Source organism: Vulpes vulpes, chromosome 2 (assembly GCF_048418805.1).
Source record: "Vulpes vulpes isolate BD-2025 chromosome 2, VulVul3, whole genome shotgun sequence".
NCBI classification, from domain to species: Eukaryota; Metazoa; Chordata; class Mammalia; order Carnivora; family Canidae; genus Vulpes; species Vulpes vulpes.
The window spans coordinates 85589964-85608068 of NC_132781.1; the positions used below are offsets into that span (position 1 = coordinate 85589964).

At 39.9% G+C, this 18105-nt stretch overlaps 1 protein-coding gene and 1 long non-coding RNA gene across 2 annotated transcripts in view; one reads left to right on the forward strand and one right to left on the reverse strand.

Moving 5' to 3' along the window:
- Positions 1-8308, reverse strand: part of TMEM33 (transmembrane protein 33) — a 24064-nt gene extending 15756 nt beyond the window's left edge. The window contains exons 1-5 of the mRNA XM_025986033.2: positions 8162-8308; positions 7949-8020; positions 4713-4807; positions 4029-4216; positions 116-183 (exon numbers count right to left, since the gene is read on the reverse strand). Coding sequence (XP_025841818.1) covers positions 116-183; positions 4029-4216; positions 4713-4807; positions 7949-7993 — 396 coding nt within the window. The 5' untranslated portion in view covers positions 7994-8020; positions 8162-8308. The remainder of the gene's footprint in view (positions 1-115; positions 184-4028; positions 4217-4712; positions 4808-7948; positions 8021-8161) is intronic.
- The window catches only part of LOC112909890 (uncharacterized), a 22303-nt gene continuing 12456 nt past the window's right edge, over positions 8259-18105 (forward strand). Inside the window, exons 1-2 of the long non-coding RNA XR_003233179.2 lie at positions 8259-9052; positions 12294-12444. This is a non-coding gene — a long non-coding RNA (uncharacterized lncRNA). The remainder of the gene's footprint in view (positions 9053-12293; positions 12445-18105) is intronic.

Sequence of the window (18105 nt, forward strand, 5' to 3'; positions counted from 1 at the left end):
ACAATACTTTCAAAATGTATTTTGCAGGGAATGAAGGAAACTTTTGTGACAAATGCCAAAATGCCTTAGAACTCAAATTCATGCCAACAGGAATCAAAAAAACAGCTTTACTTACATCAAGGACCTTTTTCGTGTATGTGGCAGCATGAAGCAAAGAGAACAACAAGACTGGAAAAATACTCACTGAAGAAAACAATTAAGGAAAATATCCAACATGTATCAAGTATTTTGTAAAACAGGCTTTGTATTATGCCCCATATAGAGCTGAACCAGCATCTGCTAAAAAGACTTGTTTCACTTTGTAACCATATGAAGTTTTTTTCCTACCTGTAAACAATTTCATTTTCTAAAGCTCATAATTTATTAAGAAAATTAATAGTGAAAAGTTTTTTTCTATTAGATAATGAAATATTAATAAACATCTGCTATATCTAATCAAAATCTAGAGCACCTAGAAGAAACCTTAAATATTTATTACAGCTTTTAACCCCACAATGGCCATCCTGGCCAGAATAATTTGGCCTTCAAATATAAAGACAGTCTCTTATAATACTTTCCTCATCACAATTGCTTAGGAAAGAGTCTGGGGTAATGGTTTAAAAGGTACTTCTTCAGGGGCGCCCTGGCTGGCTCAGTCAGTAGAGCATGGGACTCCATCTCAGGGTCATACTTGATCTCGGGGTGGTACGTTCAAGCCCCACATTGCAAGTAGAGTTTACATAAAAAAAAAAAAAAATCCTTTAAAAAGTACTTCTCCAATTTTCCTCAACTAAAGGTCTTACATTATTTCTTTCCTACAAGATCCCCATTATCTCAAGACACTGTACCTATCGAGCTTATACAGTTCATAAATTCTCAATCTGTACAAGTAAAAAGTGTGTATTTGGGTTTGTAGACCCTTAACTGAGAGTCTCATCAGTTTAATTACAGACATGTAGTTGAGTTCAACTGTTTGGCTTTATGTCATGGATAAATATGCTATTTTCATTCAGCTTTTTGAAAAATGGAATGTTCCAAAGACCCTATTTATCCCAATTTCTGCCAGGTTGATAACAACAACAACAACAAAACTTGTCAAATAACTTTCATAAAATGATATAGACTGTTAGTCCACTTTGAATGGCAAAAATACATGCCCTAAAAGTATCTGCAGATTCTGGGGTGCCTGGTTGGCTCAATCACTAAAGTATGGGACCTGATCTCAAGGTCATGAGTTCAAGTCCCATGCTGGGTGTAAAGTTTACTTAGAAAAAATAATCAAAAAAATCTTTAAATTGCCCTCATTTAAAAAATATTTATCTGCAGTTTTTAAGAAATGAACCATTATCTTTTTCTAACAAAAAAGCTTTCACTAACTGAAAGCTTTGCTGTGGTGGGAAATGGTGATTAGAATGCACTAGGAATTCCAAATTCATTACCACATAACTCATTAAGATCCAAAAGTGCCTAATTTCCAAATGGCAACCAAGACACTTATACCCAAGGATTAGAATTTTCCTAATTAGTATCCTGACCAATTCTTCCCTGACACTTACAAGAATTAAGTAAAATGCCAACTTCCTCAGTAGAGACCATGTATATAGCTTAATAGATCCCTTTGGAACAGATGAAAGCTGCCAGCCTCTCCTCTCCAAGGCCACTGTAAAATTCTGTTGTTTCTTCAATAGTTAAACTCCAAAACATACCTTAATTTGAAGCCTATTCAGTAAAGCAATGCAGGTAATGAAAACAACCCTGAATGGACAGTCAAGATACCTGGGTTCCAATCATGGCTGACACTAACTTCACTTGCTAGACCACTTTGATCAAAGCTAGATTTTGCTCCCTCTCCCCTGCTCACTTCCCCTGCCCACAAATAAATCTTAAAAAAAAAGGGGGGGGGGGAGGGGAGGTGTCAGGGTGTCTGAGTGGATTAAGTGTCCAACTCTTGATTTAAGCTCAGGGCATGACTTCTGGTCCGGCTGGGTCATAGGATGGAACCTGTCTCCATGCTCAGCAGGGAGTCCAGTGGAGATTCTCTCCCTCTTCCCGTCCCCCTCAACTCATGCTCTTTCTAAAATACTTAAAATTTAAAAAGCTAGTTTTCTAATGAGTGTTTTACTTCTAGCATTCTATAGTTCACAAATCCTTAATAAGAGATTCATAACTTAGCTTTCAATGTCACTTTTCAACTATTTAGAAAATAGAAAGGGTGAAAAGTCTACAAGTTAAACTTTTAAGTACCTATCCCTGTTAGAGCAAGGACAGTATCACCTTTGTAAGACCAAAGAACAGAACACAACTTTGTAACATGACCCTGGGATCACCTTCATTGACTAACAATACTCAAGTGCTTTAAGAATCAGACTAGTATTTCCTATCAGTTACTAGTTTAGACTATTTCTACTACTACTACTACTCCCCAACCTCCACCCCTAACGTTAAGAATTTAAGGAACAGGAAATCCTTAATCTTCAACATTCCCATAGAGAGTGGCTAGCAAATAACCAATTGCACAGAACAGGAGAGAGGCTGTCTTAACTGGTCATGAGCCTCCTTTAGCATCCACTCAGGATTCACTCAACAAAACTCACTGACCACCTGCCATGTGGACTGCTTCGTCGTGGTACAGAAATACCTCAAAACTATACCTAAGTGTTACTCATACATTAACTGTAGATTAGGTAAACCTGTTAGGCCAGACAGACCTTATCAGCTTTACTATGTACTTGCCAATGTGGCGTCAGGCCAAGTTATTTGAAACTCTTAGAGCCTCAGTGTCCTCATCGAATATGCTGCCTGGGGCTCCTCTCCTGGGTGCTTCAATCGGGTAACACTCGGCCTCGGCCTTCACGCAGGTCAAGATCTCAAAGTCCTGGGACCCTGCTCCTTGGGAAGTTGGCTTCTCCCTCACCCCACCCACACTCGCACGCTTGCGCTTTGGCAAATAAATAAAATCTAAAAAAAATTTCTGACTTTTTTCAGTGTTGCAAGGATTAAGTATGTCAGGTTTGTATATGCTGACAAAATAAGTACTCAAAAAATTTGTTACCTATTCTCTTTTCCTTAAGACTTTTAAAAAACCTATTTAAAATTTGATACTTCACAGAGAAAAGTATTATTTAAATAGGTAATATTTAGCCCTAGAGACACATTTCACTGTGTTTTCCGTTAGCTGAGTTATGTATACACACGTATTGTTTAGGAGTAGATCAGATGTATCAGACATAGTCAAGAATCCTTAAGAGCAGCACTTAAAGCACAAAACACTTTCCTGTGGGACACAGGGACCACAGGGGGACAGTAGTATTAAAATGATCAAGAAACTCTGGTCACTCTTTTGCCTCACAATGCACATTAGCACATCAAAGTCCTACAGTAAAGAAATTCAAACTGTTTAATCTAGTGCTTCCCAAACAAAATAAACTGCGACTTTCCTCCCCAACCCTCCCCACCTTTTGAGAAAACCTGTTATGGTCCAACACACTTTTGAAATGAGATTCCAAATGTGTTAATTTTCATTAGCTCCAAAGATTATCCATTTTCTACTCTATCAACAGTAAATATTAGTATTTTTATTATATTTATTAATTATCGCATTTTCTGCTTAAATAAGTTGTTCTTTGATGAATTTCCATTTGTTTCTAGCTCACTAGGAATTGAAAGAGCTGAGGATTTTTTTTAAGCAAGACATATGGACAATTTCCCAAAGATATGAATTAAATATTAAAATAAGTCTTCCATAATCTTGTGCTTTGAATCCGAAGTTTAAAATATCCATTGCTAATAGAGAAGCTCACAAGAGGGAAGAACAAAGATACAAAATTAAAATTCCCACATCAGCTCTTCAAATTTAGATTTCACATCTTAGAGTCAGAAATTCTTACACTAAATCTATCTTCATTTAAATCAAGTGTCAACCACCCAGCCAACCCAGGCTTCACGGAAACCCTCCTTGCTGAACCCTTCCTATTGCAAAGAAATAACAAGAGATTCCCTGTACACTTGATAGGCAACCTCTCTGTCAAAAAGGCACAAAAAAAGGATACTTGTAACAGGGTAGGAATTGACAAAAATGAGTGAGTACAGCAGGTAGTGGCAGCTGTCTTCTAATAGAGCCTGGGCCAGGAATGCTCTGCTTAACTGGAAATGTGGTAATCTTTGGTGCAGCCTCAGAGCACTGGTAAGAGCATTTGCCAGTAAAGCACGCTGGTAAAAGCTTGCAGCTTCATGCAACCTGCAAATTACCAGAGGAAAGGTTATCCTGAGACCTGACAACTATCATGTCTCTTCCTCCTTTGTGGATTGCATCATAATTGCACAACACCCAAATCTCTTGTCAGTAGAAAAAAATTATTTGAACCTATTATACCTTCTTAGAGGTATCACTTCATATATATACCCGACTAAATTTTATAAAGCAGTCATCTTCCTTTTAAAGCAGTCATCTTACTATTAAGTCAAAAAATCAAAAATGAAAAAAATAGGAACTCTCATCCCTACACATCCGCTTTCTTTCTGATTTTCAACATGATGTTCAGCTTTCACAAAGCACACAACATAAGATATTCCTCCAGTTGATACTATTAGTGGGTTATTAGCACTTAAAGGAGGAGACCTGCGTTTTATCTGTTCCAGAACCTTTTGCAGTTTAACGAGTCTTGCACATAAAAGGCAGTCCATAAACACCAAACAACTGAGTATCAAAGGCAGAACATCCGTGTAATACATACCCAAGAAGAGGCAGGACAAACAAAGCAGAACAGTAAACTGTGAACAAGCGAGAAAGCCACATTGCTGTGTCCAGCTTATTGGTCATCATGAATTGCTAAATTTAAAAAGAAAAATATTGTGGTAAACTAAGCCAGCAAATTATCTTCCCAAGGATGAAGATAACATAGTCTTCTTCATATTCAAAATGTTTTAACAACCCCGCAGCGATTATTTAAGACCATTAAATGAGAACTCCTAAGGCAACTGTTTCGACTATACACTCAGTAACACCTCCAAAAACCTTATGGCATTCATGTAGAAGGCAGTGGAAGTACTTTTTTTTTTTTTTATGATAGTCACACAGAGAGAGAGAGAGAGAGGCAGAGACATAGGCAGAGGCAGAAGCAGGCTCCATGCACCGGGAGCCCGACGTGGGATTCGATCCCAGGTCTCCAGGATCACGCCCTGGGCCAAAGGCAGGCGCTAAACCACTGCGCCCGCAGTGAAAGTACTTAAATAGAAAAATATCAGTTGATATTTTAAAAAATAAAGATTAAAAAAGAAACCTGTGAACAGAAATTAACTACAATTGTCTCTATTCCTCCAGCACTTATAATACTGGCTTCACTTATTTTAAAAGAACTTTAAATAAGAACTAATTGCTCTCAAGAGAACCATAATGCCTATTCTTAGAAATCTCAAATTCAAATAGGTAAGTTTCAGATCTGAGTAAAGAGCCAGTTTGGATTAAATAAACCTTACAAAGGAAAAATGTAAAACATGGTAATAATCACTCACTACCCAACTCATTAATCTATGGAGAATTTGCTTATGTACATATGACGGCCTTCTCTAAGTGTTCAAAATATGACTGTCAAATATTAAATAGTACCTGCCTCTTCAATTTTATGACTTTTTCATCCCCTTGGAAGCTGCCCCACACATCTTACCCTGAATATTTCAGTGGCCCTAAATTAAACTCCCTTATACAGCTTTATTCTCCATGTTTTCTATCTTTATCTTTGCCCCTGCTATGTTTGTCAAAGATGGATCCATTATCATCAACAGAATCACTTAAAATCTGTTTTCCCATTCAAAATGTGTCTTGTAAAAAAAAAAAAAAAAGTGTCTTGTAAGTGGCTTTTACATTTTTTGATAGAATTTACATTAATAATTTTTACATCAACATCTAATACAGATATACATAAATATATAAACTTCTATAAAGAAATTTCACAAAATAATACTTATCTTTCCTATGTAATGGATTTTGGTATTTTGTATTCTAATGTTTTAGAAAGACTTAGTGTTTTCACTAAATGGATTTCAAAACTCACTAGTGAATCGTAACGTGAAGCCTAAAACATTAAGCAGTCTAACTTAATTATCTTTTGAAAAATATAAAAACCTTTTGGGAAAAAAAGCAAGCACATTTTAAAATCAAAAGATGTTTCGCTGCATGTCTTTTCAACAATATGCAAGTAATTATTCTATCCAAACCTACTACATTGTGACTCCTTTAAATTTAAATGATCACCCTAGTCGAGGGGAAGAATGAATCTAGCTTACTGTACTCAGGTTCTCCACAAATACTCAGATTTTACATCATGGTCTGAAATCTAATTTTAAAACATGTTCTTTATTTTATTTTTTAAAGATTTTATTTATTTATTCATGAGAGACACAGAGAGAGAGAGAGGGGCAGAGACACAGGCAGAGGGAGAAACAGGCTCCATGCAGGGAGCCTCCACCCCGGGTCTCCAGGATCAGGCCCTGGGCTGAAGGTGGCACTAAACCGTTGAGCAACGGCTGCCCCAAAACACGGTCTTTAAAATCGATTAGCTTAAGGACACCAGGCTGGCTCAGGCAGTGGGACACGTGACTCTTGATCTTGGGGTCATGGGTTCAAGCCTTACGTTGGGTATAGAGATTGCTTAAAAATAAAAATCTTTTTCGGAATTCTTGGGTGGTACACTCGGTTAAGCCTCCAACCCTTAGTCTTGGCTCAAGTCTTGACCTCAGGGAGATGAGCTCAAGCATGAGTTGGGCTCCGACTTCAGCGCATAAGTCGGAGCTGGTTAAGTCTCCCTCTTCTGCCCTTCGCCACAGTATGCGTGCATGCTCCCACTCTCTCTCTAAAGTAAATCAATCTTTAAAAAAAATAAACAAAATAAAATCTTTTTAAAAAATAAATATGTGTCATTTTGCACTCTGTGTATCTGCATTTCAATACATAATAGAAAAGGTTTAAAAAGTTTATTGGTTTACACTTTTAAGAGTCAACAGCCCAGTCATGTTATAAATAGTACGGGCAAAAAAAAAAAATCACTGAAATTTTGGGTGAAAACCTACCCAGGTGAAAAGCTATTCACTCAGTCTCAAAGTATCATGCCAGAGAATACTTTTTAATCACAAAAGAAAAAAGGTGTGTTTACAATAGTCTGGTAGATGCCACTGAAACCAAATTGTTAAACTTATCTGCGATGATAAGATAAATCAACATAAAATGCTTCCTCATATATCACACTGAAAATGATAGAATAGCATTTATGTACTATTCCTGCCTTGACTTGAATCTAGTCACAGGGGAAAAAGCAGGCAAGTTCAATTTGAAAAACAAAGCAAGCCTGAACTCCTGACAGTCAAAATTGCATGAGGAGGGCAGCCTTGGTGGCTCAGCGGTTGAGCATCTGCCTTCAGCCCAGGCTGTGACCCTGGGGTCCCGGGATCGAGTCCCGTGTCGGGCTCCCCATGTGGAGCCTGCTTCTCCCTCTGCCTGTGTCTCTGCCTCTCTCTCTCTCTGTGAGTGTCTCTCATAAATAAATAAATATATAGATAGATAAATAAAATCTTTAAAAATAATAATAATAATAAATAAATAAATAAGGAAAAAGTAAGCTGCTCAATTCATATATTCACGAGAGCAGTGACGCTTTGGGTACAAATTAATTAGCAGGCAGGTCTGCGTGTTACGCACAAAGTATATTCACGGAAGCCCAGCATCCCTCTTCGTACGGACAGAAGGACAAAGTGACAAAAGGGGGGGGCGGGGATCTTAAAAAAAAAGAAGACCGCTCCCCGCCACTCCACGTAGCCCCGCCCATCGCCCCGCCCCCGCAGCCCCGCCCCCGCGCAGTTAGCATCCCGCGGCCGGAAGCGGCCGAGCCGGCGTGACGGCGCCCGGTGGAGGAGGCCAGGCAGCGAGGCCCGGGAGCGCCCCCCACGCACCCCGACCCGACCCCGAGCGCTCACTCACCACCGCGCCCGCCCCCTGGGGGCCGTTCGGGGCCGCATCCGCCATGGGAGGCCCACAGCCGCGTCCGGGACCCTGCAAGCGGGGAGGGAGGAGAGGGGGTCAGCGCGGGGCCGCGCCCCCGGGGCACCTGCCCGCCGCGCCCGCCGCGCCCCCGAGCCGCAACGGAACAGTCGCGCCCGCCCCCGCGGAGCGCCCCGAGCTGCCGGGGAATACCTGCACCGCAGCACCGAGCGCCAGCCGGGCTTCTAGAAACACCGGCGAGAGGCGGAGCTTCGGAGCAAGACCCGACACGACCGGTCCGACGCCGCCGGCCCGCGGTACTGCCCGACCCGGAAGTGCTCCTTTCACTTCCGCGGCGGAAGAGGCGATGACCGGGGCCGGAAGCGGGCAGCGGCGCCTTGAGGCATGACGGGAAATGTAGTTTTCCTCCCTTCAGTTTCACCTGTCCTGCCCTGCGATTGGCTGTGCAAGTGTGGAAGCTGAGCCGGCCCGCAAAGCAACCTTTGCCCGTGGCTCAGGCTGCCAGGTGCTCCTTCCTCCCTGCCCCCTGCCAATGTCCAAGCTGCAGGGTGTCTGCTCCTTAATGTGGAAGCCTCACAAAGGTTTTCTTTCTTTGCCTTTTCCTCCAGGGGCTCACTGGTGCAAGGTTCTACCTATAAAATTCATTCTTCCCACAAGCACTTAATGACACCTGCTATGGGACAGGCCCCATGTTCGGCTTGGAGGATAGAAAAGAAAGAAAAAAGAAAAAAGAAAAAAGAAAAGAAAGAGAGAGAAAGAAAAAGAAAGAAAGAAAAAGAAAGAAAGAAAGAAAAGAAAGAAAGAAAGGAAAGAAAGAAAGAAAGAAAGAAAGAAAGAAAGAAAGAAAAGAAAGGAAAGAAAAGAAAGGAAAGAAAGAAAGAAAGGAATATGATGAATATGGAGCACCTGGGTGGGGCTCAGTGGCTGAGCATCTGCATTTGGCTCAGGGCCTGATCCCCCAGGGTCCTGCAATCAGTCCCCTTGCAGAGAGTGAATTTAAAAAAGAAAGAAAGAAAGGAAGGAAGGAAGGAAAGAAAAGAAAGAAAAGAAAAAAAGAATATATGCAGATTGTGGGAAAGACAGGTAAGTAAACCAGTATCACAGCACAGCGCTTATGCAATGTGGGCAGAGTCCAAGTTAATCGCAGAGAGCACAGAGGAGGGGACCCAAGTCAGAAAGAGTTTGGGAAGGTTTCTTGGAAAAGGTAATTCTGGCCCCAAATTTTGAAGGACAAGGAGAAGTTGGATAAATAAATGGTGGGGGCGGGGGAGGTTGGGATAGAGCAACAGAAAGTTCATGAAGCAACAGGGCAAAGTCAAGGAACTAGCTGAGTGTGACTAGGATGTATGTGTTGGGGGGTAGGGGTGCGGCTAGGAGAAGTGGATTGTAAAAGATGTGGGATAAAGAAGCAAGTTAGAAGGATTAAGGAGAAGGGGTTACGTGGGATGTTTTACATATATCTATATCAATATCTGTATGTATATATAGAAGATACGTCCAACCTCCATGTCAATCCTGGTGTAGTCAGTCGCAGCGGCAAGTCAAATGGCGCCCTCTTGAAACCATGTAAACTTCAGGGTTTTTTTCTTTTTTTTCTTTTTTAAAGATTTTATTTATTTATTCATGAGAGACACAGAGAGAGAGAGAAGTAGAGACACAGGCAGAGGGAGAAGCAGGCTCCATGCGGGGAGCCCGACATGGGACTCGATCCCAGGACCCCGGGGTCACGCCCTGGGCGGAAGGCAGGTGCTAAACCGCCGAGCCACCCTGGGATCCCCAACTTCTGTTTTTCTAAGGTCACTACCCAAGGTCAGGTCCTCATGATCTATCACCTGGATTATCTAAAACGCCACCTCCACTGCACTCCTCACATATCATTTACTCCATATTTTTATAGCACTTATCAACTCTTAACACTTCTTACAACTTGTGTGCCTATCAGCAGTGTGTGTATCAGACCTTGAACTGCTATGCCAAAATATCATAGGTTGGGTGGCCTAAACAACAGAAATTTATTTCCCACAGTTCTGAAGGCTGGAAAGCCCAAGACCAAGGTGCTGGCACATAGGTTTCAGTCTGAAGCCTCTTCTCCTGACCTTAAGTGGCTGCCATTTCATTATGTGCTCACATGGCCTTTCCCTGGTAGGGAGAAAGAAGGGAGAGAGCTCTCTCTTCCCTTTTTTAATAAGGCTATGCCATTTCAATGGTAGGGTCTCACCCTTATACCTCATTTATACCTCATTTCCTTCTAAAGATGTTATCTCCAAAAATAGTCATATTGAGGGTTAGGGATTCAACACATAAATTTTAGAAGGATACAATCCAGTCCATTGCAATATATACATATGTGTAGTACTGATTTATAACAATCCTTTTATGGGACGCCTGACTGGCTCAGCCAGTCGAACATGTGACTCTCAATCTCTGGGTCATGAGTTCCAGCCTAAAGCCTACTTTAAAAAAAAAAATGCTCTTATTACAAAAATACTAACCTATAAAATGTCTTCTTTTAAAGTCCATATAACCAGTTGGTTCACACAACACACTTTTGTTGATTTTTACTGAACTTTTGTAACCAAAGAAACATATTGTTACTATTGCTAAACCAGCATAATTCCATGAATGTTGTTTGATATTTCTGTTAAGCAATAAAACGAAAGTGAAACAACATGAAACAACAAAGACATATAGTGAAACTTCATTCTTTCAACAATGATGTGAGCAACTTCTTTTCTGAATTAAGTAATGGTTTTTGAATACTGGACAAATATCTATTCAGTTTTTTAATGCTACTCACAATGTTAACAGCTACAGACATAACATACTTTTAGGTTTAATATGCATCAACGTTCTCCCCATAATTTTTAGTCTAGACAATCAACAAAATAATAAATTGAGCCTTTATTGGCAATGCTTGCTGGTGTTGCCATGTTGTAAATTCCCCTACCGTGACCTATTTCAAACCATCAACATGGAGTCACTGAATGTGAAATTGGGAAGAGATGTGCATAACACAACATTATATATTTCCATCATGCAGATACAATAGACATAACTCCAAGGGTATAAATAATGATAAAATGTAGTAAAAATAATTAAGAATTGGTGAGTTCTAAATGTTTATTATTATTTTTTTTTTTAAAGTAATCTCTATGCCTAGCGTGGAGCTTGAACTCAGGGCCCTGAGATCAAGGGTTGTATGCTCTACCAACTGAGCCAGCCACGTGCCCCTATTATCTATTTTTAGTATAACTCATTGTAAATTTATACCCTTTAACTTTTAATAATGGCTGTGCTTAACAACCAGCTCACAAAATTCTAAAAAATTTAACAATCAGCTCTTGCAAGCCAATATGAGCTGGCTCCAGCAAATTAACTGCATGCCTACTCAAATGTCTGTTCAGTCTCACTGCCCAGTAACACTATCACCAATCTCTCCTTTTTCCAACAGAAAAATCCCACATTGAAATGCCTAAATATATTCCTATTCTATTAGAGAATTTATTTAATATTTTATTTTAATTCAATTACTTTATATTTTCAAAGTTCTTAAGTTTCAAGGAAGCAAACATGAGAAACTTAACAATGGGGGATAGAAGAATGGGGAGGACTTTTGGTTGATAGCTTCTTTTTTTTATATATATATATATATTATTTTATATATATATTATATATTTATATATATATTATATATATATATTATATATATATTTTATATATATATATTATAAAAAAGGCTATCAAATCGAACTTCTATATATATATTATATATATATATAGAAGTTCGATTTGATAGCCTTTTTTTTTTTTTTTAAGATTTCATTTTTAAGTAATCTCTACACCTAACATGGGGCTCAAACTCAGAACCCAGAGATCAAGAGTCTCATGCTCTACTGACTGAGCCAGCCAGGCATCCCCATAGTCTTAGAAATATTCTTAATTAAAATATAATATACAACTGTTCATTTTAAAAATAAATACACTAATAACTGGTCAGGACATAATACCAATAATAAAAAGACTCATCAGTGGATGCTAAACCCATGGGGTGAAATGTTGATGGGGGACACAATTCCAAAGTATTACTCTAGATATTATTTTTTAACTAATTACAAAAGGAAAGATGAATCTTTTCCAAGGAGCCACATGAAGTTAAAACCTAAACCAGGAGATCAACTTCAGTATCACAGATATAGGGGATTATCTTTACAGAGTCTCTTGATGTGACACAAAACCATATTCACAACATTCCCTATAAGAAATTTTTGGTGGAATATTTATTTTTTATTTTTTATTTTTATTTTTATTTCTTTATTTTTTGCAGAATATTTACTCTGAATTTAATCAAGCCCTTCTAGACCTAACTATCAATTTATATTGATAGAAAATTTAAGGAGACAAAGTAAAATAACACATAAGACAAGAATAAAAATGTGAGATCTTCTACAAAATACCTGGTCTGGACTCTTCAAAAAGTGAGTATCACTATAAAACGTGGGAGAGCTTTTTCAAATTAGAATGTATAAAGTCAAAACAAGTAAGTGCATAGTTTGTCTCAATTGGGAAACTGTAAGAAAAGAAATTTGAGGGCCATTACAGACATTTGATTATGAGATGGGTATTAGATAACATTACATGGTTATTGTTAGTTTTTTGAGGCATGTGAGATTCAAGTTCCAGGGTGTCTGCAATTTAGTCAAAAGTTTTAGTAAAGGGCAGCCCGGGGGGCTCAGTGGCTTAGCGCCCGCCCTCAGCCCAGGGCGTGACCCCGGGATCCCGGGATGGAGTCCCACGTTGGGCTCCCTGCATGGAGCCTGCTTCTCCCTCTGCCTGTGGCTCTGCCTCTCTCTCTGCGTTTCTCATGAGTAAATAAATAAATAAATAATCTTAAAAAAAAAAGTTTTATTTTTTGTTTTATTTTTTTTTTTAAAGATTTTATTTATTTATTCTTGAGAGATAGAAGGAGAGACAGAGCCAGAGACACAGGCAGAGGGAGAAGCAGGCTCCATGCACCGGGAGCCCGACGTGGGATTCGATCCCGGGTCTCCAGGATCGCGCCCTGGGCCAAAGGCAGGCGCCAAACCGCTGCGCCACCCAGGGATCCCCCAAAAAAAAGTTTTAGTAAAAGAAGGGCAACGGCAAGTCAATGGTGTCCAAATATGGCACCCCAAAGTATGGCACTTTGATATAAGGATTATTTTAGGCTGAAGGCAACTGAGAAGGAACAGATAAAAAGGAAAGCTCTCTGCATTACTCCTACTTGCCTAAAATAGGACATAAACTGATAAAGTTGTTCCCCCTCCTCTCTCTACTGGGAAGGACAAAAATTACCCTTATCAGCCCAGAGGCAGCACCGAAGGGATCTACAAAACAGACATCACTAACTACCCCCTCTCTTCCACTGGTTCTCCCATATATTTACCTTGCTCCAATTTGTCAACCTGTAGACTCAAAGTTCTCTTCCTTTGTTTGGCCACTTCTCCAAAAATTTATTGTTGCTGTGTTTTTAAAGACTATCCCTTTGTTTGGTGCCCTGGAAAATCTGACAGCTACAAAGATTTAGATGATTGCAAGGGACACCTTTCAGAATGTGGCAAGGACCAGTGCGACAAGTTCTCAGAAAGATAACTTTTAGGAAAACAAATACATGGAAGTTTTGCTTTGGTTCATTCCATTGAAATGTTTTTTTAAGAAGATTTTGTTTATTTATTTGAGAGAGAGAGAGAATGAGAGAGAGAGAGAGAGAGAGAGAGAGAGAGCATGAGTGGGGGAAGGGGCAGAAAGAGACACAGATGCCCCACTGAGCAGGGGGCCTGATGTTGGGCTCAATCCCTTGACCCCGGGATCATGGCCTGGGCAGAAGGCAGCTGCTTAACCATCTAAGCCACCCAGGTGCCCCTATGCCATTGAAATATTAATGCCAATACATCTTTTAGAAAATTTTTTTGTGCTCCCAGGGATACATGTAATCACAGAAGTTAATATTTTCCATAATTGCTTCAGATTTTTTCCCTTTCTACCAAACAGTATATACAGTTGATATCCATCCCCCACTCCATTATCCTAACTATCCAGAGCTACCTTTTCACTGAAGTTACTCTTCGTGTTTTTGTACTTTTATTACATATACTTGTATTACCTCTGTACATGCATGAAAAACAATATACAATATAGTTTAGTATCCTTTTACATTTTTTTAAAAGATTTTATTTATTTATTCATGAGAGACACAGAGAGAGAGAGAGAGAGAGGTAGAGACACAGGCAGAGGGAGAAGCAGGCTCCATGCAGGGAGCCTGACACAGGACTTGATCCCAGGACCCCGGGGTCACAGCCTGGGCTGAAGGCGGCACTAAACCACTGAGCCACCCGGGCTGCCCTCCTTTTACACTTTTAATAGAAGTACCGTATTGGGATGCTGAGTGACTCAGTTGGGTAAGTGTCTGACTCTAGTTTGGGACATGATCTTGGGGTCCTGGAATGGAGCCCAGCATTGGGCTCTGTGCTCAGAAGGGAGTCTGCTTCTCCCTTTCCTCCTGCTCATGCTCTCTCTTGAATGAATAAAATCTTAAAAAAAAAAAAAAGAAAGAAAGAAAAAGATTGTACCATACTTCATGCATTCTCCGGGAATCTACTTTTTTCAATTAACATAGTGTTTAAGATGCAACCATGATACTACACCTAGGTTTAGCTCATGTATCCTAGCTATCCTATGGAATCCTATTAAGCATTACCTAAATGAATTTATTTGGCATCTTAATGGACATTTAATTTTTTACCTTCAAAGTCAATTCTGAAGTGAACAGCTTTGCATGAGAGTTTATCTAGAATAAGTATTTAGAAGTGGAATATAGATTGTCTGACTGGCTCAGTCGGTGGAGCATGCAACCCTTGATCTTGGGGGGTTGTACGTTTGAGTTCCACGTCGGGTATAGAGCTTACTCAAAAATAAATAAATAAATAAACAAACAAACAAATAAATAAATAAATAAGTGGAACTGGTAGGTCTGGATGTCTTCAAATTTGCATATTAAAATAATGGTGAATTTACTCCTAGTGGTTGTACTTAGATTATGAGAATATCTCTAATCTCTGCCTACATTTGTTATTTTTAGTTCCCACCCATCTTACCTATAGGAAAATGGTATAGCATTTTTGTTCTAATATGCATTTTCCTTAGTAGCAGTGAAGTTGAGCATCCTTCCACAACTTTATTGGCCATTCAGGTTTTCTCTTTTGTTGTCCCTTTTTCTTTTTTTTTTTTTTAAGATTTTATTTATTTATTCATAAGAGACACACAGAGAGAGGCAGAGACACAGGCAGAGGGAGAAACAGGCTCCCTGCGGGGAGCCCGATGTGGGACTGGATCCTGGGACTCCAGGATCATGCCCTGAGCCCTGAGCTGAAGGCAGATGCTCAACCGCTGAGCCACCCAGCCGTCCCTGTCGTCTCTTTCTATTGGATTGTTTGTCTCTTATACTATTATTATTGGTTTGTTGGAGTTTTTTAAAAGGTATGTTTAGGGAACCTGGGTGGCTCAGTCAGTTAAACATCTGCCTTCAGCTCAGGTCATGGTCCCAGGATCCTGGGATCAAGCACCCCCATCAGGCTCCTTGCTCAGCAGGGAGTCTCCTTCTCCCTCTACCCTTCCCCACTGCTCATGCTCTTTCTAAAATAAGTAAAATCTCTTTTTTAAAAAGGTAGGTTTTGGGATGCCCCGGGGGGGCTCAGTGGTTGAGGGTCTGCTTTAGGCCCAGGGCATGATCCTGGAGTCCCAGGATCGAGTCCCACATCGGGCTCCCTGCATGGAGCCTGCTTCTCCCTCTGCCTGTGTCTCTGCCTCTCTCTCTCTGTCTCTCATGAATAAATAAATAAAATCCTTAAAAAAAATAAAATAAAAAGGTAGGTTTAAAGTTAAAGTTATGTTTTGACACTAGTCCTTTGTTATGAGCTGAGATTTTCCCCTTTGTCTTTGAAAGCTAAATAAAAACAGTACGTGAATATATGGTGGAAGGATGGAGGAACAATCTGTCCCACAACATTAGACCCCAACCTTAACTAGGAGCTGCTAGGCCATGGCTCCACGGAGCTATTAAATTAAGATAAATGAAAAGGGCACAAACCTAGCTGCTTTCCAAATGGTTCATGGTTTGCTTGCCTGATTTATGAAGGATGATACTCCCCATTAAAACTCTTTTTAGTCGGTTGACTTCATTTTGCTGACTGACCCAACTTAATCATATTATTCTAATAATTGAGTTCCTTCGATTTTATTCTTTTTGCTTCTTCTGCATTCTCAGATGTGATGAAGACTAAAAGGACCACAGAGGTAGCCCTACAATGGAGGTTCTAGAAATGTTACAAAGAAGAAATCATTTATTTTGAATGGATGAAAATAAGGAGATCACAACTTATCAGATTGTACTATAATTATTCTCAGAAATGGTGCTCACTTTTACTAACTGCTGGATTTTCTTCTGCTGCTGTTTCTCCCTAGAGCAGAAGCATCACAAAGACTATTTTCTTCATTTCTGTGTTATTCTCTTGGGCTTCAAATATGACTATAGATCCTGGTATGGCTTCCAGGACAGTGTTTCAGGCACCTTGGGGACAGTAGAAAATACACTGAAGTCCTAGTGGAAGAAGCTGAAGCCACTTTGCCAAGATATTTGATTCTGTAAGAGCTTTCAGTGGTTAGTGTAACTATTGAATGTAGGGATATCTATCATGTTTCTTCCACAAGATGTATCGTAAATCATGTTATGTATAGATGTTATTTAACCCCCTTGCTTTTGTTTAACAATTGGGATTTTTTTTCTCCTGGCATTTTTTTTTTTTAAGATTTATTTATTTGAGAGAGAGAAAACGAGGGAGAGAAAGAGAGAGAATACATGGGGGAGGGGGCAAGAGAGATGGAGAAGCAGACTTCCTGCTGAGCAGGGACCCTGATACAGGGCTAGAGCCCAGGACTCCGGGATCATGACCTGAGCCAAAGGCAGAAACTTAACCGACTGAGCTACCAGGTGCCCAATGTTTTTAATTTTTTAAATTTAATATTATTTTTATAGGTTTTATTTATTTGCTAGAGCACAGGCAGGAGGAGAAGCAGCCTCCCCGCTGAGCAGCCCCCCTCCAATGCGGGACTCCATCCCAGGGCCCTGGGATCATGACCTGGGCAGAAGGCAGCTGCTTAACCAACTGAGCCACTCAGGCACCCCTAAATTTATTTTTAAGGAAGCTCTATGCAAGAGATCAAGAGTTGCATGCTCTAACGGAGCCAGCAGGTGCCCCTGAGCTCATAAATTCTTAACTTATCATTAAGACAGATGGGCCAGGCTTAGGTCGTTCACCCACTCTCGTCTGAATGGAGTAGTAAGAGGAATATGTGTGGGATCAGCCTCGTCTGGAACTCTAAGGCTGTTGCTATGAAAAGGATGAAGTATGGGTGCCAGGAAACAAAAACAATTTAGTTCCACTTGAATCATCATTTTTTATCTGATGCTTTTCATATTTTTGCTTTTTTCTTCCCCGGGCCTATCAATTTTGACTTGATAAGAGTTTCCTTAGGGCGAACATCAATTCCTGTTATCCAGCTAATTTTAATTGAAGGAAGAAAATTCTGCTGTAACACAACCCCAAAGCTGAAGCAGTTGGCTACTAAAAGGCCATTACTCCTTTTGGCTAGAAATTGGCTGATGGAGCAAGAATTGATTTCAGAGTTATTGATGATTTGGCTCTCCCCAGTTTCCAAGGGGGATTCTACTGAACCATCAAGTCATCAATTTGCTCATTTCTGCTTCCATCAGTGATTAATGATCCTGAGGTTGGGTAGGGCATCTTTGCAATTGCTAAGTGCTGAGTCATTCATCTCATTAGAAATACATCCCTAAAAAAAAAAAAAAAAGAAAGAAAGAAAGAAATACATCCCTACTTTTATTTGCTGCCCCAAAAGTAAGCTACATACGCTCCGTGGATATGGTACGAGTACGAGGTGTTAACTATGAATGTGCATATGTGTGTATGTACATGTAAGTGTGTGTGTGCCTTTGTTTTTGAGCTATTTCTAAATTCTGTAAGTTGTAGATAACTGATAGGGCGACTAATTTTTTTCTATTATGTGAGTTTTCTGTTTCTGTT